The 21,658-nt window shown below is 38.0% G+C and overlaps 3 protein-coding genes across 3 annotated transcripts; 2 read left to right on the top strand and 1 right to left on the bottom strand.

The window, feature by feature from the left end:
- The first annotated feature begins 868 nt into the window (after positions 1–868).
- Positions 869–17,811, top strand: LOC119992763. The gene is made up of 7 exons (XM_038839554.1): positions 869–1,404; positions 1,896–1,954; positions 6,778–7,650; positions 7,750–7,803; positions 10,643–10,737; positions 11,242–11,346; positions 17,709–17,811. The coding sequence occupies exons 3-7, from the start codon at positions 7,627–7,629 to the stop codon at positions 17,809–17,811; spliced, it is 381 nt and encodes a 126-aa protein (XP_038695482.1). The 5' UTR covers positions 869–1,404; positions 1,896–1,954; positions 6,778–7,626.
- Positions 6,512–7,234, bottom strand: LOC119992762. Its single transcript, XM_038839553.1, has 3 exons — positions 6,991–7,234; positions 6,734–6,924; positions 6,512–6,616 (listed from the first exon to the last, which is right to left on the bottom strand). Exons 1-3 carry the CDS (start codon positions 7,232–7,234, stop codon positions 6,512–6,514), a joined length of 540 nt encoding a protein of 179 aa, XP_038695481.1.
- On the top strand, positions 14,406–15,201 carry LOC119993243. The gene is made up of 2 exons (XM_038840269.1): positions 14,406–14,474; positions 14,586–15,201. The coding sequence occupies exon 2, from the start codon at positions 14,666–14,668 to the stop codon at positions 15,083–15,085; it is 420 nt and encodes a 139-aa protein (XP_038696197.1). The 5' UTR covers positions 14,406–14,474; positions 14,586–14,665; the 3' UTR covers positions 15,086–15,201.
- Positions 17,812–21,658: the final 3,847 nt, after the last annotated feature.

Here is a 21,658-nt window from a genome sequence, read left to right on the forward strand (position 1 = left end):
GGTGTGTAGATACTGGAGCCACTAATCATGTTTGTAATTCATTGCAGGGGTTCAAGGAAACCAGACGACCAAATAAAGAAGAGAGTTACGTGCTTTTGGAAGATGAAACAAGACTAAGAGTAGAAGCAATAGGCGTCTTTCATTTGAGTTTTAGTAGTGATAAGACTTTAATTTTGAACGATTGTCTTTACCTACCAGCTATGAGACGAAATTTACTTTCAGTTCCATCTTTAGCTTTGAATGGATATTGTTTTAAGTATAACTCTATTGTTATCAGGTACAATAAACGTTTTATCTGTTCTGGTACTTTGGTAGATAATCTTTACATTATAAGTCCAAATTCTACTATATGTAATGAATTGAATAACTCAACAATTTTGCCATCCAAGAGAAAGGAACCTTCGAACCAAATCAAACTTATCTTTGGCATCTACGCTTAGGTCATATAAATCTAAACAGGATTACTAGACTGGTACGAGATGGACCTTTGAGTTCATTAGAAGTTGAGGAACTTCCAGTCTGTGAATCATGTTTGGAAGGTAAGATGACTAAGATGCCATTTTTGGCCAAGGGGTATAGAGCCAAAGAATGTTTGGAGTTGGTACATTCTGATGTGTGTGGTCCAATGACTATCCAAGCAAGGGAGGTTATGAGTACTTCGTCACTTTCATGGACGATTACTCAAGGTATGGATACATTTTTCTAATGCACCGTAAGTCTGAAACTTTTGAGATGTTCAAAAGCTATAAGGCAGTTTCGGAGAAGCGTTTAGGAAAGAGTATCAAAACACTACGATCTGATCGTGGTGGCGAATACCTCTCGGGAGAGTTTATGGAATACTTAAACGCAGAGGGGATTCATTGTAAAATCCCAGACTTTTGTAAGTGGTAATTGAAATTTCTTTAAAACAAGGAGGGGTTAAAATGGAAAAGAGAATAAAATGGAGGGTTGAAAGTTGAATTAAAGGAAATCTCATATTAAACCTATTATAAACTCTCTTTCCTAGGTAAGCGTGAAGATAAAAAAAAACCCTAATTTCTTTTCCTTTCTTTCCTCTTTCTTCTTCCTGTCATGTTTCACCATGGGCAAACATGACAAGTCGGCCGTCCAGCCATTTTTGGCGCCACCACTGGTCCCAAACGAAGCATCAAACTGGTGATAACATAGTCCCATCATCCACCACCATTAACGGCCTCTACTTTCATTGGAATTGCAACTTGAAGCCACGGACAACCTACACTTTGGGAGCCTGATCCGGCCACCTCCGACATCTTCTTGGCAAACAAACTCCGCCAATGGACTCACTGGAGCAAGGAGCACGTAGGCCAGCCAAGTTCCGGTAGAAACAATCACCGAAAGTTGCCAACCCTCGTTTGACACGGTTTTTTCCGACTCGTTGACCTGGTACACACTTGATTTTGTTATATATAGATCAGGATGTTAGGAAGTAATACTTTCTATTGCCAGTAGCTCGCGCTGCCACCAATGTGGCAGCCAAATAGCAACGTCAAGGCCACCTTGACAGTTGAGTCACGAACATGGACTCGGGTGTCACCAATTCTGCCATAGCAGACTCTTGAAGGAGAAACAGATAAATGGGCTGGGAAAATTTCAATTTTGTCTAGTTAGAAATAATTGATCTACCTAATGGTGGGACTCCATTAAGTCAAACAAAGTTTGATTTTAATAAGCCAATGAATTGGGTCAATGAAAAGTGTCCATAATTGGTCCACTAAAATTTAAAGTGGCCGATGTATGGATGGGTGACAATTCGACTATTTGAGCCGTGTAATACATTGACCTAAGATGTAAATTTGGGCAATCATTTGACTTGGACACTTTAGTAATTTACTTTAAATTATTTAGTAACCAACTATATGTCGGTATGTTTTTAGGAGATTGAGGAGTCGAAGTAGACGTTATAGATGTGCATTTGATTTGCACTGCAATCGAGGTAGGGGTTCTGATTCACCTTGCCTTCTAAATACCTGACTTTTCGATTCAGTTTAAATTCTGGGATATTATTCCCCTTGTTATATGCTTGTTCATTGAATTCCTTAATGTCATATACATTAGGAATTATGTGTATTCTGCTATATCTGATTTGGATTTGTGTAGAGCTCGTTCCTTGTATTGTTAGTTTGATCGCTGTCACGGCATGTAGGGGTTCTTCATTTATTGGCCTTTATTACCCGATACTTCGTGTCCTACAATTTTCTGTGTTTTGTTGCGTGTTAAATACCTGCCTTTTGAATCGTTCTTTGTTGTCTTCATTGGTTCGCATTTCTCCGTGCTTGACTATAATCTTTCAGCATGTAGATAGGCATGTGTAATTTTGGCTATGGGAAACTGTTTGATTTGATTAGGACTCTTCGTAGAGCTTTGTGTCCTATTTTCTAAGAAAGTAAAATATTTTCTTAACGATTTTGGAAATGGGTTTTGGGTGCATGGAAAACCTTATTGTAATACATGCATCATGATATATGTTGACTGTGTGTTTGGATTGTGGATTTGTGGAGATGGGTGGATGTGATAGCCTTGTTGTTGTTGTCTGGCTCTGGTTTGTGCGGTGGTTGTGACTCGCGACACAGCACTTTGAGACGTGATCACTGTCTGGGATTTATTCCCCTTTATCTGTTCCCACATGATTATTCGGGGATTTGATTGTCGCGGCCTCCGAGGGGAAATCCGGACTGCCGTGCGACGTGATTATATGGGGATTTGATTGCCGCGGCCTCCGAGGGAAAATCCGGACTGCCGAGTTGATTGTTGTATATGTAAACTAGTTCTACTCTCTTTTCTTTTTCACATCGTTGTGACTTGACCCCTCTCGGTATCCGCATTTTGGATATATGAGTCCTTATCGGGTATTTTACCCCTACTGGGCTATTTAGCTCAACCTCTATTTTTTTTTCCTTCCTTTTGAGGCAAGTACGAAGATGGCGGCCAGTTTTCGAGGCGTGAGCGGTTTTCCATGGATACAGTCGAGGTTATGGGTAGTGTAGGGTTGATATTATAAAGACTTCCACTTTGTTAAATTTTAAAGACTTATTAATTATGTCTTAATGGATTTCTAAATGCATTTTATTCATTTTTTGGGATTATATTAAATAATTTTGGAGGATTTGCTTGGATAGTTTATGCTTTGGACAAATTGGTAATTCCGCAGACCCCCCCTTCCGGGACGGGTCGTTACTTTCATCCCAGCTGACTGTGCCAGACACACCATAACAAAATGGTATGGCAGAAAGGAGGAATAGGACTCTTATGGAAATGGTAAGATCAATGATGAGTTTTTCTGAGTTGCCTAATTTCTTCTGGGGCTATGCCCTGGAAACAGCTGCCTACATTCTGAACTTAGTTCCTTCTAAGTCAGTACCAACTACTCTTATTGAATTATGGATAAGGCGAAAGCCCAGCTTGGCCCATATACGGATATGGGGTAGTCCGACCTGTGTGCTGATAGGGAACACTGGGAAGTTGGAATCAAGAACAGAAGTATGTTTTTTCGTTGGATACCCTCGAGGTATCAAAGGTGGCTTGTTTTATAATCCTAAGGATCAGAAGGTCATTGTCAGCACTAATGCCCGATTCTTAGAAGAAGACTATATGATGAATCACAAACCCAAAAGTAAGATTGTTCTTGAAGAATTAAGAGGGGAAACACAAGGAAACCAAACAACTCAAGAAACACCAGTTGAGGATAACGATCCAATACCATATAACAGTGGGAGGATTGTGGAATCCCAAATTGATTCTGTTCAGAGGGATGATCAGGACATGCTGGGGAATCAACCAGATCAACGTGAAGATCCTGATACAAATCGAACAGAATCATCACACCAAAATACTCCAAACGAACAAATAGAGCCTCATCGTAGTGGGAGGGTAACTAAATTACCTAGTCAGTATGCTCTATTGGGTGAAGTGTATGAAACAATCCCAACTGAACAAGATACTGATCCCAGTAACTACAAAGAAGCTCTCCAAGATAAAGATACAAAATCTTGGAAGAAAGCTATGAAATTTGAGATGGAGTCCATGTACTCAAATCAGGTCTGGGAACTTGTAGAACCACCGAATGGTGTAAAACCCATTGGTTGCAAGTGGATCTACAAGAAAAAGAAGGGGGTGGATGTGAAGGTTGAAACCTTCAAAGCTAGGCTTGTTGCGAAAGGGTACATTCAGAAAAAAGGAATCGATTATGAGGAAACTTTTTCGCCGATAGCCATGCTTAAATCTATCCAAATACTTTTATCCATTGCAACATATTATGATGACGAAATATGGTAAATGGATGTCAAGACAGCTTTCCTAAATGGAAGTCTTGACGAAAGCATTTATATGGTGCAACCAGATGGATTTGTAGCAGAAACCAGGAGCACCTATTGTGCAAGCTTAAGAAATCCATTTATGGACTCAAGCAGGCATCCAGGTCTTGGAATATAAGATTCAACCAGGCCATGAAATCCTATGGATTTGAGCAATGTCCTGATGAACCTTGTGTATATCGGAGGAGCAAGGGAAGTGTGGTAGTATTCTTAGTACTTTATGTAGATGATATATTACTCATTGGAAACGATGTAGCTATATTATCTACTATTAAGGTCTGGTTGAGTAGTCAGTTGAAATGAAAGATTTGGGAGAAATCGGCCACATTCTTGGGATCAAACTATTAAGACATCAGAAACAAAGAATGTTGAGCCTCTCTCAGGGAGTCTACATTGACACCATCCTGGTAAGATTCGGCATGAAAGATTCCAAGAAAGGATTTCTTCTTTACAGATATAGAGTCACTTTATCTCGAGATCAGTGTCCTAAGGATGCTGATGAGATAAAGAAAATGAGTCAAGTACCATATGCTTCGGTAGTGGGAAGCCTCCTGTATGCCATGATGTGTACTAGACCGGACATATGTTATATGGTTGGTCTAGTTAGCAGATATCAGTCTAATCGAGGTATGGAACATTGGATTGCTGTAAAGCATATACTCAAGTACCTAAGAAGAATGAGAGATTATGTGCTGGTTTACAAATCTGATGAGCTTATACCCACTGGGTATACAGATTCAGATTTTCAGTCAGACAAAGATTCCAGGAAATCAACTTCAGGGTATGTTTTCACATTGGGAGGTGGACCCATTAGTTGTGACACAATCTTGTATTGTTGACTCCACTATGGAAGCTGAATATGTAGCAACCTGTAAGGCAGTTAAAGAATCAGTGTGGCTCCGGAACTTTCTCATAGACTTGAATGTGATGCATACAACTCTATCGCCTATTACACGTTACTGTGATAATAGCGGAGCAGTTGAAAATTCAGAGGAACTAAGAGCTCATTCAAAAGGAAAACATATTGAACGCAAGTATCACTTGATACTAATTAGGAGAGGGAGAGGCTTAGGGTCGGCCCACCTAGGGACAAAACCCTAGGTGTGGCCGACTCTATAAATACACACATAGTGTGTGTTTTGAAAACACAAGTTTTGAGACACCAGATGGCCTCTCTACTCTCTATTCATTTCTACGTGTTTTGGTTTGTGTTCTTTAGGTTCTTGGAGAAAAGAGACCACCCTCTCAATCCAAGTTTGGAAATTGGTGCATAAGGTGGAAGATCCGCAGGTTTGAGCTTAGTATCAAACTCGCTAACTCCATCATTCGTTCCTGATTATTAGAGATCAAATCAGAGAGATCTCAAGGTAAATAATCTATGCAATTAATTGATATATGGTTTATGCTATGGTGATTAGTATTTGATAAGAAATTTTTGAAACTTGTCTAGTTATCGTTTATGTCTATGAGGTCCTTATACGCTTCCGCGAGTTACATGTTTCCAACATATCCATGATGGAGAAGTTGAGTGGTAATCTTTGCGTGTGAATGGATTGGTTTAACTTCAACATATATATAGATTATAAATAACTTCTCAGAGTAGAACCAGCTTGATGAATTCATACGTGATTTTGGGAAAGCTCTGAATTGGTTATATAGGCGTATTATCTATATTGTTGAATTGTTTCTTCAATTTGATAAGATATGGATTCCCTGTACAATTCATACGCATCATTGCTCATGAGTGATGAATTAGACGATGATCATCATATTGATCAATTGGAGTCACAAATTCCATGTGGGGTTGTGCCTTTAACAAGAACTAGTCGAAGAAGCCAGAATTTCTCAATTGACGATGATAAACTCCTTGTGTCCACTTGGCTAAATACCAGCAAAGATTCAATTCAAGGGAATGCTCAAAATTCTAACAGATATTGGCAAAGAATTAATGAATTCTTCAACACCCATGGAGGTCCCCATACCCAAGCATCTCTAAAACAAAGGTGGAATGACCAGCGGAGATATATTCAATCTGCGAGATAATATCCCATATTGTAATGATGTCCATCAATCATGTAAATTGCTTCAGGCGCACTACCATTAGCTAGTGCGGCGAATACAGGAGATCTTTGAAGCACATTGATATCATTTAGAGACCCTTACATTCCAAAAAAAGCATGTCAAATCCACAGATCACGCGATGCTACAGCTTCCAAAATAATGGTGAGCGAATGACAATGTCCAGTATACATCCCTTGCCAGGCAGTTGGGCAATTCCTCAATTGCTAGTGCATACAATCAATACTTCCAAGCATAATAGGAAAACCACGTTCTTCATTCTGTGCTAATAAACGTTGAACATCGTTTTGATCGGGTGCCCTTAGGTACCTTTCTCAAAATACTGTAACAACTCCTCTAATAAATCTTCTTAAACTTGCAATTGCAGTACTCTCACTGATCTGTATATGCTCATCCAAAGAGTCTGCTGGACTTCCATATGCGAGGATCCTAACCACTGTGGTGATCTTTTGAAGAGCAGAGAGCCCTAGAACTCCAGCTGCATTCCATCTTTGGATAAAATATGCATCATTTGCTACCACAACATTTGCAATATGGAGAAAAATATTTCAACTCATTCGAAATCTTCTCCTGAATAGACCTTCGTGGTAAACAGGATCTGGCTTGAAATAGTCATTCCACAATCTGGAGTGACTGTCAACATGATTGCATTGAACAATTCTATGGCCTGGAATGGAACCACGGTGGCCAGTTCGTCTCCTCCCATTTGCTTCTTGATTATCTGTCTCTCGTGCATTAAAAAGCTGCTCCAACTTATCTTTAGAGTCGGACTCGAAGGCAAGGAATTCCCTCAAAATCTCAGAACTAACATTTGGGTGATCCATGGAGAAGTTTCAAGTTTGTGATAAGATTTCTATGTAAAATACACATTGATTTGACACAAAGTGATGAATGAAGGCTACACATATTTATAGAATAATTAAAAAAATAAAAAATAGTGATAAATTAAATGGAAACTAATTTTACATATTCATTGTTGGAATGAGATTCCATTAAAATACGCATATGGGTTTGTATAGCAATATTAAAGTATGCTAATACCCATTTTTATAACTCTTGTTGTACAAGCCCTTGTAATCTAGAATCCAAATCTCTTCCCATGTGGATTCTCATCACCCTATGTGAGCGCGTCGACTACAAACTTCAGCCCAGCCCGCATCAAGTTTTTGATTCAAATTGTCACTGACACCGATTCACTACTGCATCATCTTCCGCAATGGCTGATGAAGCTACCAGAACCGTGAGTAACAACTCTATTTCTCCTCCCTCCCTCAGTCACGGCATGAATCTTCCACGGTGCTTTGGATAGTGGGTCTGAGGGGTTTTTTGTTAATGACAGGCATTTTTTGAGATCCAAGGTCGCATGATCGAAGCCACTAGCAAGCTGAAACAGGTTTATTGATTATAATAATTGTCTCTCATTAATGTTCTTCTTACCTGCTCGTTGAGTTATAATTTCTGCTTCTTGTTGTCCCTGTTCTTGTTTGTGTAGGTTAATTTTTATGTGTTTTGTTGTGTAATATACTAATATGCATAGTCATATAAAATAAATTCCTTGTTGTGGATACTTATATTCCTTAGTTTGTAGCAGTTGGAGTTCTTGCAATTATCTTGCTGTGGTTCTGTCTGTGAGATTGGAATTAATTTGTATTCTAAATTGTTAATGCAGCTGAAAATTTATATTTTAAACTATGAAAAGGTGACTATTCATACGAAAAAAAAAAGTAATCGTATGTTCACAGTTTGGGGTAGCCTTTTATCATGCAAACACCCTGAAGAGTATAAGCATATGCTTCCAGTATTCATGATCTATGTTTGCAACTTTCTAATCTTTAACAGCTTCTATTTAGACAGGATTTGTAACGGCGAGGCCCCTTGTTGCAGAATTTGTATGGGGCCAATCTTTGGTCGATTCACATAATATTTGTGTAGGTGCTTACACTTATGCTTTTATTTAAATGGCCAGATCTAGACATGTAGTTTCCTTGTTCTTTCATTTGTAGGAGCATGCCCAAGATAAGCAACACGAAGTTTCAAAGTTATCTAAATTTGCTTAGGTGAATGAGAATTTGTCTCATAGAAGGGCAAATTAAGTGCGTGAATGACTGCAAATTTTAGAATAAATTGAATTTCTTTCCTTAAAGATCAATTCAACAAAATTATGGTTGAATCACTTGCCAACCTAACATGAATATCATCATCGTCAGACCCTTTGTGTCAAACAGTTTGGGGTTACTTGGCAACCATAATTGAATGCATACTCTAAAACCCTTTTATTGCTAGACCTTCCTAGGACCTTACATAGGTTTTGCAGTTCCCAGCATATTTATTATTGGGGTTGTGAAGCTGTTGAATCGCTAAAAGGTTTTAGAATAGTTGATTGAATACATATATGCTTAGTCTACCATACTGTAAAGAAGAGTAGAACTTCGGTTCAGGATGATTCATAAGTTGAATTGTTCTCTGACAAAAGCTGAAAGCAGGTTGTATGCTCTGCGAGGCAAAGTTTGTTGAAAGGCAAAAAAAAACTAAGAAGGGGAAATTAAGTAGTGCTCTTGGCCTATCTCTTGTTTTTAAGAGCTCCTGTGAATAGTTGCCATTTTAGAGATCAGGCAAGCATCAGTTGTTGGCAATGTCTATTCACTAACAATGAGAGTTTTGGTTGCGTGTAGGTCAGCAGTGGCAAATGAAGTTTGGAGTTGGACTGTGCATCAAACTATTGGCTATTGAGGAAAATTAGCTGTGGATCCATTAGTTTGCTGATTGAAAGATCTCTCAGACTGACAATAATCTTGTTTTTGATTTTGTATCCATTTTGGTTCATCTAATGATAATTGGAAGCAGTTTTTCTATTGACGCTGCAAGTATTTGCATGTTAGCACTCCCGGAACCCTTTGAACATTTTCATGCTGTGAGGCATTGCTGACAAGCTTGTCTCTTAATCCTAACAGTAAGTACCATAAATGACCTGCATGGATATTGGATAATGAACCTCTAGAGTTCACCATTTAACTTAAGGGTATCCTTATGTCACAAAATCCGATATGCTTCGTACACTTCATTCAACTACCTCTCATCCTCTGGCATACATCCTCCTCAATCCCTCTTGGAATTCCTGACCGAAGATATTTGAAACATTTGAATCTTTCGGTAACTCTTTCCTCTTATCTTCTCCCACGTTTGCTAGACTTACATTTCATAGACGCTGGTTTTGAGTCATTATTATAAAGCTTCTTGATTCTAAGGCATGTCTTGGTGTTTTCAAATTTGAGCTAACTCCTAACATAGTCTCATACTCTCATCTATGAAAATACTAATTGCAAGCAACATATACCAAGGGATTTTGCCTTGAATAGGTCTTATAAGCTCATCTAGCTCTATAGAAAACAAGAACTTCATTTCAATATCACTTCCCTATTGACCTTATGATAGGCCTTCTTTAACCATACACCAACTAAGCATCAGTAAAAGGGTAGGGATGGGAGGGCTTTTGTCAAGGTGAAGTAGAGCAGTGGGTGTAGAGAATTAGCCTTGGACATTTGAACTTAACTGTAAGGAAGAAGCTCTACTAGTATGCCAATATATGATGAATTCGAATGACGAGTCATCATGAGGACCAAGGCACTGTCCCAATGAATAGATGTTTTTTCGATTAAATACCTGTGTTGGACCAAGATATCTTAGTTTTTAACCGAACTGAACATGATTACAAAAAAAAAAAAACATAATTTGGCATGAGATGTGCTTCATGAATGTAGTCTGGGTATTTTCTTCTACACGTCTTTGAAGAATGAATAGAAAGTTATAATTAGCTAATTTTCATAAATACTCTCAACATGAAATATGTTTCAATATTTTAGTGTTTCCTAATTGCCTTTGATGTGTCACATGATTTGCACTGCTCCATAAGTGAATGATCAGACTTGCCAACTCTCTACTTGTCCATGCCCAGAAATCTTAGATGAGATGGATCTGACTTTATTCACATATGCTACAAAATTCAAACCTGAGTTTTGGCGGTGTCCTACAAGCTGGTGCTACCTTCTCTTGTCATGTTAGATTAGTTGTATAAAACTTTTTTTCCTGTAGTAATTAACTCTCGACATTAGGCTCTCTTGTTTTTGTAGTAAATGCTTATATCAGCAATGTATACTCTCTATATACTGAATGTGCCTATGCATAGATATTTATCAGACAATATGAACTGACATGAGCAATGCTATGGCTTTCAGGTGCTGAACCAGATGCGGAGCAAAGAGGGAGAGAAGAAGCGTGCTTTCTTAACCTTGGAGGAATTATGCCAGTTACCTGAAGACACAAATACATAAAGCTAGTGGTACGTATGCACTATGCAGACATTAGTGACTGCACCTTTGATCTTTAGGAAAATAGATCCCTCAGCTCCTTGTTGTTTAGCAATGTTTTTCTATCACCGTTTATTCCAAACAGCATATGCATTGGCACTTTGCTTCTTAATGTTTGTGGCTAAGTTGGAAAACAAGTCCTTGATCTGACATTATTCTCTTTGTTGTTTTCCAGGGAGAACGTAAGTATTGCAAGACTCTTGTGCATTTCGCTGGACTGAATTGGATATTAAAGGAAGAGTAATGCCGCATCCACCCAAAATAAGACCCCCATTTTACCCCCAAATCTATATGGCATTGAAATAGCCATTGATTACAAATACACATTTAGGGTCCACTTAACATCCAACACGCCACATTAATTGGGGATCAAATGTGGGTCACATTTTGGGGGTCTCAAGTATTATTCTTAAAGGAATACCTAGAATAATGGAATGCAAATGGCATAGTAAAATGAATCTCTCTCTCCCTCTCTTGTTGACCAGGTTTGTTTTGGAGCCCAAGTCGGTTTTAATTGGCGAACAAGAGCCGAAACTCAACGATAGTGAAGCTGCATTGGCCTCGTTGCAGGTATATCTCTTCTTCTCTATTGTTGCACAAATTTTGTTGCAGTTGATTCATTTATATGTTTACATTGTGAATATTGTACTGCAATACATTCTTCTGATACATTTTGTTAGTAAGCCATGTCGTACTGTATGTTCTGATATATTACTTTATATTTATGGCTATTTTCATAATTTTGTGAAAAATGATGATATATTTAAATATTTTGTTAAGTTGATGGAAAGTATGAGGGAAACTATTTCTCTAAATTCTTCTTCTAGTAAATGTATAAGATGAGCTTTAATGAATTGTTTTTAAGAATTATTGGTATGAATTTTATTAATAATTGCTAGATTGGTACTGTAACAGTTTCAATTGTTAATGTATGTTGGACATATACCAAATACCAATAATGCTGTTACTTTTTGGGAGTTTGTTTAGGTGATTCAAGGATGGAAGTGTTAGATCTAGGTGTCGAAATAACTTGCTTTTCTGATACTAAGAAAATAGAACTGTTAGCAACATTCACACAATAAACATATATGAATCGAGTACAAAAACCAAGAACGAAAAACAAACCAAGTTGAGGTGATTTCATCGTTGACCTTAAAGTGATAGTTGCCCTGACTCTTGTGCTTGCAGTTCTAACAATTTCACCCCCAGGTCTCCTTGATAACAGATTAACAGAAGCACACACTGATAACGTAACGACGAACCAAGAATTGAGACGAACAAGGAAAAGAAGGACCAAGAAGAAGGTTAGAATCCGAATGATATAAAGGAAAGAAGAAAAACTTTTTTAAGTACCTGACTAGTATTAACAACTAACACCCGAATTCCTTATTAAAACGAAGAACCTCTTTATTGCCCAAAGAATCGGGCTTGTAGGTGAGATTTTTTGGGTTTAGTTACATTTCTTCTAACTCCCATGATGTCCATGATTTACCCAAAATCATGGATAAAGATTGACTTGGTATGAGCAAGTTTAATTGGACCATGATCTCAAGTTTGTCAAATGCATTTGGTCAAACATTTACCCAAAAAGTTAACAGGCCAACCCAAGCCCCAAGCTCACGTAAGATTTTGGCCCAACCGATTTCCTTAGCCCATGTAAGGTTCTCTTGATATTGATTTTTCATTTTTGTAATACAAATGTCCTACGTTCGGAGATGTATGTACTCAATCACGGACCCATCTTAAACGATGTGTGGGTCCTACATTTAATTGTGTCTAAAGCAGGCCCATTACAAACCAATATCCAACAATCCACCACATGAATGGAAATTGTCTAATTAGATTAAACTGCGGAATAGACACAGATGATAGAGAGAAAGTAATAGTGAAAAGTTACTGTATCAAGATAGGTAGCTTTTGGCTTTGAATCTTCCCTAGTAAGATCTATCGGATTCACTCAGCTAACCTGTGAACATAATGTCTTGAACTGTTCAACCTTTTGTGTGAACCATGACAATAGGAATCACACAGTTCCTTTTCGACAAAGTCTCAGTTCTTACGGTTGTGTTTATTTTGGCTCCGAACACGTCCTGGTTTCGGAGAGTGCTCTAGAGAATCTAGCCTTTATCAATTCACGTGGAAGTGGTCCCGTTTCACACTCACATAGGTGATTCTTATAAAGACTATCCTGCAATACCCCACTTGAATATTTTCAAGCTATGAGAATCATTAAAAGATTTGCTTAACCTGAATTCGGTGTAGGTAGCACTATTTCATCATAGGAATGGAGAGAGTAAGAGTATTTAGCTCTTTAATGCCATCATGGTAACTCTTTAAACCCCATCCCCTTCGATGATTTATCAACTTGCTCTCTTGGTAGGCTTTTTGTAAGCAGATCCGCAATGTTATCCTTTGACTTTTTGGGTCAGTGTTTGACCAAGCCCATTTGACCAACTTATGATCATGGTCCAATTAAATTTGCTTGTACCAAGTCAAGTCTTTATCCATGATTTTTGGTAAATCATGGAGATCATTGGAGTTACAATATATGTAACTAAACCCAAAAAATCTCAATTACAAGCCTGATTCTTTGGGCACTAAGTGGGTTATTTCGACACCCGAATCTAACAATCTTAAAGTTATTAACTTGATATTGATCCAGTTTGTCGATTAATACATGGTTGTTGTTTATTTTGCTTATCACTGCTACTTAGTAATCTTATAATTGCTGGTTGGTAATCTGTCTTAGTTCTGCTTCCGTGCCATAAACTGTTAGCATTGTGAAAACCGAATGCATTAGCTTTTGTCATTGTATAGCTGCTTTGTGAATGAACAATCACTGATATTACAAGAGCTAATCATTAGTGTCAATAAAAAGCTTTAACCGGTGTTAAAAATCTGTGCAGTTTTTAATATATGAAAAGGATTTTCAATCATTAAAATCTTGTCATAAAAATGCATGACAAATACTGGTGCATTCAATTGAAAGGTGTTCATGAAAAATTATTAATCTTAAATTGTCACCTTTAATTGTTGATAAAATTAACAGTTTAGTTGACTTGTAAAGTGATTTTGTTTCACATAACTGGTACCTCTATTTCAGTAAAATCAGTTGTTGTGATATTATTAGCATAATCACTACTCAATAATTGGTGCTTTGATTGATACATGATTACAAGGCCATTAATTGCTGAATGACTAGTTGCCATTTTGCTTGACTTATAGATACCTTTAAAACAAATAAGTGTATTGTTAAATGCAGTGTTTAATTTGTTGAAATTGTCACACTTAATTGAGGTCGAAATCAGTACCCAGTTTTGATAACTGAAAATTCCTTCATAAACAAAACTGTGCATGAGAGACTTGTTTGAGTTAAACATTTAATCTGATTGTTCAAAACTTATTTGAGTCAAACTACATTTATTTATAGTGTACCCAGTTTTGAAAAATCATTGCCATAATCTTTTGAAAAAGTCATTGTGTTTGCACTGACTTGGTTCATTGGTTTGTATGCACAGAATTTGTTAATTGAGTATGATCTGTCAAGCGCTTAAACTCTGATAAAATACTCTTATATAGCTATTGCAGCGTTTGATCTTAATTTATCAGCGGGTAACTTCCACTTGTACAGGAAATTATAGATATACATCTGAATACAACATATTAATCTGGTGCACTGGTTTATTCATTGCTACTAAAAGTATGTATTCATTTCATCTGTGATAATTATTGTGGTCATTTGTGACAAAATTATTTAGTTGATCCTGTTATTTATAACAAATGACTATTGTTGAGAACACTAATCTGTTAGGTGCACCGATAGTCCCGGTTGCCCCGTAGTGTGCTGGTAGCCCAGTTGACTATCCCGATTCTTTTACATGCTATATTGCTATGCATGGGGAAAAGCCCGAGAAGAGGACAAATGTCCATTATGTGGTGGCTAAGGCCAATATGGTGGAACACGATCATAAGGATTGTAACAGGAAGCAAATTGGAAAAGTTTCTTCCCAGGGTTCTAATGCTGGTGGTGCTGGTGGCAACAAGAAGTTCAATAGGACTTGCCTTGTATGCAATAAGCTAGAATACCGAGCCATAGATTGTTGTCATCTCCAAAAGAAGAATGCACATGCCAACGTTGTTGAGAACGTTGATGAGGAAGCTATAGAGCTTACCTCTGTTGTGTCAAAAGTAAACATGGTGTACAACCCAAAAGAGTGGTGGGTTGATATAGGCGTCACTTGTCGTGTTTTTTCTGACATGAAGAGCTACTCTGAATTTGAAGCAACTGATGATGAAAACAGTTGTTCATGAGAAACTCTTTTGTGCGCAAAAATCTAAACTATGGGGTAATTGTGCAGTTGGTTTTATCGATTCACTTAGGGTGGATGTATGACGTTAAGGCCAGAGAAAAGCAGGTTATTTTGACACCCGGATCTAATAGGAAGATGGTTAGGAATTCAGGGTTTCTATTAAGTAAAAATTACGCAAATTTTGAACATGGAATAAAGTGAGAAAATTGGAAATTTTTTAATGGTAACCGTTGAATAGTAACTTAATAGATTTTAGATATGCAGTTGGTAGGGCTAAATCTAGGTTGTGGGATGATTTGGACTTCTTAATCCAAGAAATTTGGGACTTCAAATAGCATAATCAGAATCAAAAAGTGGTTAATTTACTATGACATCTGCATATAATATGCAAATAAATCGTTCTCTATATCGATGGCTGGGATTGAGTCGGTTTTATCGGTCATTATCGGTCAACCGACCCATTATCAGCCGATCGATAATCAACCATCAACCGACCCACGGAGTTGAGCCCATAATACCTTCCGATCCATGCACATGTGGGCCGGTTGATGGTTTTTAAAATACTCAAATATCGGATGGCCAATATTATCGGCCAACTGACTGTTACATAAAATTGGGAGTTTTAACGGCCAACCGATTATTACATAAAATTGGGCCAAAACTCATAAGCTGACCCAACTATTAAACTACATACATATTTACTTAGTCTACATTGTGCCGAAGCCAAAAGCCCATTCAACTTTGACTATTCGAAAACACAAAGTCAAAAACCCTAGTAACTCAACATCTCAAGCGACTCTCACTTCTATCGACTCAGTCTTGTCTCACTTCCCTCTGTCTGAGATCATTTTTCACTATACAAAAATCCCTAGATCGTCTCTCACTCTCTAATGTCGCGATTCCGTGAATATGTTGGTGAGAGGTAACTAGAAATCTAGTTTGGGAAAGCTAGGTGTTCTTGATTTTAGGAAAGTTGTACTGGGTTTGCCTAAAATGGTTGTTTTTTGGTTTTTGATTTGTTAGGTTTACTTGGAATCTAGGAAAGAGTTCCCCTCCTATTTTTTTTTCCAAAAGGTTGAGGTTTAATTGTCTATTATTTACATGTTTTCTAGCTCTTGTTCCTTTTATTCTTTGTTTTGGTGCTCAAAATCTGAGAAATCGAAATTGAAAAATGGAGTATTTTTGTTTACCTTTTTTTTCTTTTTTTTTCCTTGAAAAATGGAGTATTTGTCATATGAGATAGTATTTACAAACTTGTAAATTTTGTTGTAACTGAGAATGTGGATGAAAGTCGATTATTACCAACAACCGACCCGTTAGACAATCGAAAAAGTCGGTTGTCAACCATTATCCGACCCATAAAGGTTGGGCCGATAATGGTTTTAGAATCAGTGCAAAGTTGGTTGGTTGGACGGGTCGGGTCGATAATTGTCCGATAACCAACAACCCGACCAATTCCCAGCCCTATCTATATCTATTCTATTCTTTTCAAACCTAGATTGCAAGAATTTTTTGAAAATACAAGTGCAAGGTAGATTGAAATTCATGCTTTGGAGAGCAATCAATGTTGCTTTCCTCCTAAAGCAATGGTATCTAGGCTGATGTATCTTAATACTGAGGCATTGTCATGCGCTCTTTGTCATGCGACTATGGAGAGTATTGGTCATCTTTTCCGTGATTGTAAAGTTGCTCGAATTTTATGGCGTTCTAGCCCCAAGCCTTTGCTTTTTCAGGTTTTGGCTCAACTATCATTTGAAGGTTGGGCAAAGGCCATCATATACCCGGATCATATTCTTGGAATTCCTATGGAGAGTTGTCATGAATTTCACTTATTTCCCCTTCTTCTATGGATTTTCTTTGGATGGAAAGAAATAAAGTCGGCCATGAACATATAGATGTGCAACCAGAGAAGCTAGTAAGGCAAATTGAGCAGGCTGGCTAGAACACATATGCCCGGGAGCAAATTTGTGTTAAGATGGGGCTAAGTGAGTTATAGGTTTGTCGTCTTGTAGGGAAGATAAAGGTGATTTTTGATGTTGTAGTTCAGCAACAATTTTCTACCATTGCAACGGTGGGGAGAGTCGTGTTTGCTATTTTTGAAGTGGTTTTAATAACATATCCCACCATGGGACAGACATTGGTGGCGCAGCTGGTGGTTGAGGAAGCTTGGGCTAATGGAGTTAAAAGATTTGATTATGGATGGCTCTGATGACAGTTACAGCAATTAAGGAACCATGTTTAGTGGAGAATTGGACTATACAAACTCTAGTGGAGAGCATTTAAATGGGACTCACGTGGTTTGATCGAAGCAATGCTCAGAAAACTCATTGATCAGGCGATTGTGTAGCTCACACTCACAGTCTTGCTAGATGGGTAGCGGAGGTTCAATGGTTTGTCCGCGTTCCAATGAATTGGTAAAATCTAATTGGATTGACTCAAATAAGTTATATTCTAACACAAAATGAAGAAGGCACCTCAGACACCCTTGTTTTGCCTCTTCATTTGTTTTTTTTGCTTGTTAAGTTTTTACTTGCAGTCCTATTTTGGTTCATCTACTACAATTTCCATGTTTTTTTTGCGTTAGTTAAGTGAAAACATACTAACATTTTATGCCCTCGATTGACCTCAAATCAATATGTGGAAAAGTGGAAAGCAGAGGTCAAAAACAACTTGAGGGAGCTTTTGCAACAAGATTTCTTAATCCAAGAAATTTGGGACTTGAAATAGCATAATTAGAATCAAAAAGTGGTTAATCTACTATGAATTCTGCATATAATATGCAGAAAAATCGTTCTCTATATCTAGGGTTGGGACTGAGTTGGTTTTATCGGCCATTATCGATCAACCGACCCATTATCAGCCTACCGATAATCAACCATCAACCGACCCACGGAGTCGGGCCGATAATCCACCCGACCCATGCACATGTGGGCCGGTTGATGATTTTTAAAATAACCAAATGTCGGTTGGCTGATATTATCGGCCAACCGACTATTACATAAAATTTTGAGTTTTATCGGCCAACCGACTATTACATAAAATTGGGTCAAAACTCGTAAGTTGGCGCAACTATTAAACTACATACATATTTACTTAGTCTACATTGTGCCAAAACCAAAAGCCCACATTCAACTTTGAGTGTTCGACAACACAAAGTCAAAAACCCTAGAAACTCAACATCTCAAGCGACTCACTTCTATCGACTCAGTCTTGTATCACTTCTCTCTATCTTAGATCATTTTTCACTATACAAAAATCCCTAGATCGTCTCTCACTCTCTCTCAGATGGTCTTTCTATATCACAATCCATAGATCGACTCTCACTCTTTCTCAAATCGGCTCTCACTCTCTAATGTTGTGATTCCATGAATATGTTGGTGGGAGTTAACTAGAAATCTAGTTTGGGAAAGCTGGGTGTTCTTGATTTTAGGAAAGTTGTACTGGGTTTGCCTAAAATGGTTGTTTTTGGGTTTTTGATTTGCTAGGTTTACTTGGAAACTAGGAAAGAGTTCCCCTCCTACTTTTTTTTTCCAAAAGGTTGAGGTTTAATTGTCTAGTATTTACATGTTTTCTTGCTCCTGTTCCTTTTATTCTTTGCTTTGGTGCTCAAAATCTGAGAAATCGAAATTGAAAAATGGAGTATTTGTAATCTAAGAAAGTATTTACAAACTTCTAAATTTTGTTGTAACTGAGAATGTGGGATGAAAGTCGGTTGTTACGAACAGCCGACCCGTTGGCGTTTTAGCCCCAGGCCTTTGCTTTATCGGGTTTTGGCTCAACTATCATTTGAAGGTTGGGCAAAGGTCATCATATACCCGGATCGTATTCTTGGAATTCCTATGGAGAGTTGTCATAAATTTCACTTATTTCCCCTTCTTTTATGGATTTTCTTTGGATGGTAAGAAATAAAGTCGTCCATGAACATATAGATGTGCAACCAGAGAAGCTAGTAAGGCAAATTGAGCAGGCTGGTTGGAACACAGATGCCCGGGAGCGAATTTGTGTTAAAGATGAGGCTAAGTGAGTTGTAGGTTTGTCCTCCTATAGGGAAGATAAAGGTGATTTTTGATGTTGTAGTTCGACAACAATTTTCTGCCATGGCATCGGTGGGGAGAGTCGTGTTTTCTATTTTTGAAGTGGTTTCGATAACAGATCCCACCATGGGAGAGACATTGGTGGCGTAGCTGGTGGTTGAGGAAGCTTGGACTAATGGAGTTAAAAGATTTGATTATGGAGGGCTCAGGTGACAGTTGCAGCAATTAAGGAACCATGTTTAGTGGAGAATTGGACTATACAAGCTCTGGTGGAGAACATTAAAATGGGACTCACATGGTTTGATCAAAGCGATGCTCATAAAACTCATTGATCAGGCAATTGTGTAGCACACACTCACAGTCATGCTGGATGGGCAGCGGAGGTTCAATGGTCTGGTGGCGTTCCAATGAATTGGTAAAATATAATTGGATTGACTCAAATAAGCTATATTCTAACACAAAACAAAGAAGGCACCTCAGACATCCTTGTTTTGCCTCTTCGTTTGTTTTTTTTGCTTGTTAAGTTTTTACTTGCAATCCTAGTTTGGTTCATCTACTACAATTTCCATGTGTTTTTTTTTTTTTTTTTTTTTGCGTTGGTTAAGTGAAACATACTAACATTGTATACCCTCGATCGACCTCAAAGCAATACGTGGAAAAGCATACACGGTTCAATTCTCGCATGTCAGACACGGTTCCATGGGATGGTGATTATTGCTTCTGCATTGACACGGTTGATCATATTCTAGCTAGCACCTATGTTATGAACTCTTGCAAGGATCCTCTTGAAAGTTGTTTAACGCATGAAGATGCATTGAGTTGTGATGATGAAGAGGTGGTGGAGCGTATGGGTTATTTTGAGTCTATGAAGGATCCTAAACCAAGGCGGTTCTAGAAATTTGAATCTCTTGGTGTCATGCCTTTTAAACCTCAACCAAATATAGTTAAAGCTCCAACCTTGAATTTGAAGAATCTTCCTTCCCATCTTAGATATGCCTATTTGGGAGCTTCTGACACTTTGTCGATTATTATTTCTGCTGATTTGAGTAAAAAGGAGGAATAAAAGCTTCTAAGAGTGTTGTGGGAACACAAGATGGCCATGGATGGGCCATAGCGGATATAAGGGGAATTAGCCCTTCCACGTGTATGCATCGCATCTTGATGGAAGACAATTACAAATCTTACGTGGAGCATCAAGTGGTGATTCCACGTGGATGCATGGCTTGATGCAGGGATTATCTATCATTTTTCTGATAGTAGTTGAGTGAGTCCAATTCAAGTGGTGCCAAAGAAGGGAGGGATCACATTTGTGAAAAATGAAAAGAATGAGTTGATTCCTACTCGTATTACTACCGGATTGCGAGTTTATATTGATTATAAGATGCTCAACAGTGCCACCCGGAAAGATCACTTCCCTTTACTCTTTATCGATCAAATGTTGGAGTGACTTACAGGGCATTCTTATTATTGCTTTCTTGATGGTTACTTGGGCTACAATCAAATTCCTATTGCTCCAGAAGATCAAGAGAATACCATTTTCACATGTCTTTTTGGTACATTTCCTTACAAGAGGGTACCATTTGGGTTGTGTAATGCCCCGGTTACTTTTTAGCGGTGCATGATGAGTATATTCTCCAACATGGTAGAGCACACTATTGAGGTATTCATGGATGATTTCTTTGTTTTCATTCTTTTTTGACTCTTGCTTGAAGAATTTGTCTATGGTACTCCAAAGATGTGAGGAGACCAATCTTGTTCTTAAATGGGAGAAATGTCATTTTATGGTGCAAGAGGGGATTGTATTGGGGCATCGTATTTCCAAAGAAGGGTATTGAGGTGGATAGGGAAAAAATTTAAACTATTGAGAAGCTTCCACCACCCACTTCGGTCAAAGAAGTCATAAATTTCTTGGGGCATGTGAGGTTCTATAGAAGATTTATCAAAGACTTCTCCAAAATCACCATGTATTTGTGTTGTTTATTGTTAAAAGATGTTGAATTTAAATTCACAAAGGAATGCTTGGATCCTACTCAACTCTCAAGGAGAGACTCACCATGACACCAATTATTACTTCTCCGGATTGGGATCTTCCTTTTGAATTCATGTGTGATGCAAGTGACTATGCTATGGGGCCGGTTTTGGGCCAATGCAAGAACAAAATTATTCATGTTATTTATGCAAGCCGCACCTTAAATGATGCTCCATCGAAATATACCATCACGGGGAAGGAGCTTCTTGCGGTGGTCTTTGCTCTTGACAAGTTTCGCTCTTACTTGATTGGCTCTAAGGTAATTGTCTTTACTGATCATGTTGCTTTGAGATATTTATTGTTCAAGAAAGAAGCAAAGCCGTGGTTGGTTCGTTGGGTACCACTTTTGTAAGAATTTGACCTTGAGATTAGAGATAAGAAGGGATCTGAAAATGTTGTGGTGGAGCACTTGTTTAGATTGCTTGAAGGCCATGAGGGGTCAATTATTCCCATCAAGGAAACATTTTTCGGATGAGAAATTATTTGCCATTCAAACATTTTCTATTCCTTC

The sequence above is a fragment of the Tripterygium wilfordii genome, chromosome 23 (genome assembly GCF_013401445.1).
Source record: "Tripterygium wilfordii isolate XIE 37 chromosome 23, ASM1340144v1, whole genome shotgun sequence".
Classification (NCBI taxonomy): Eukaryota; Viridiplantae; Streptophyta; class Magnoliopsida; order Celastrales; family Celastraceae; genus Tripterygium; species Tripterygium wilfordii.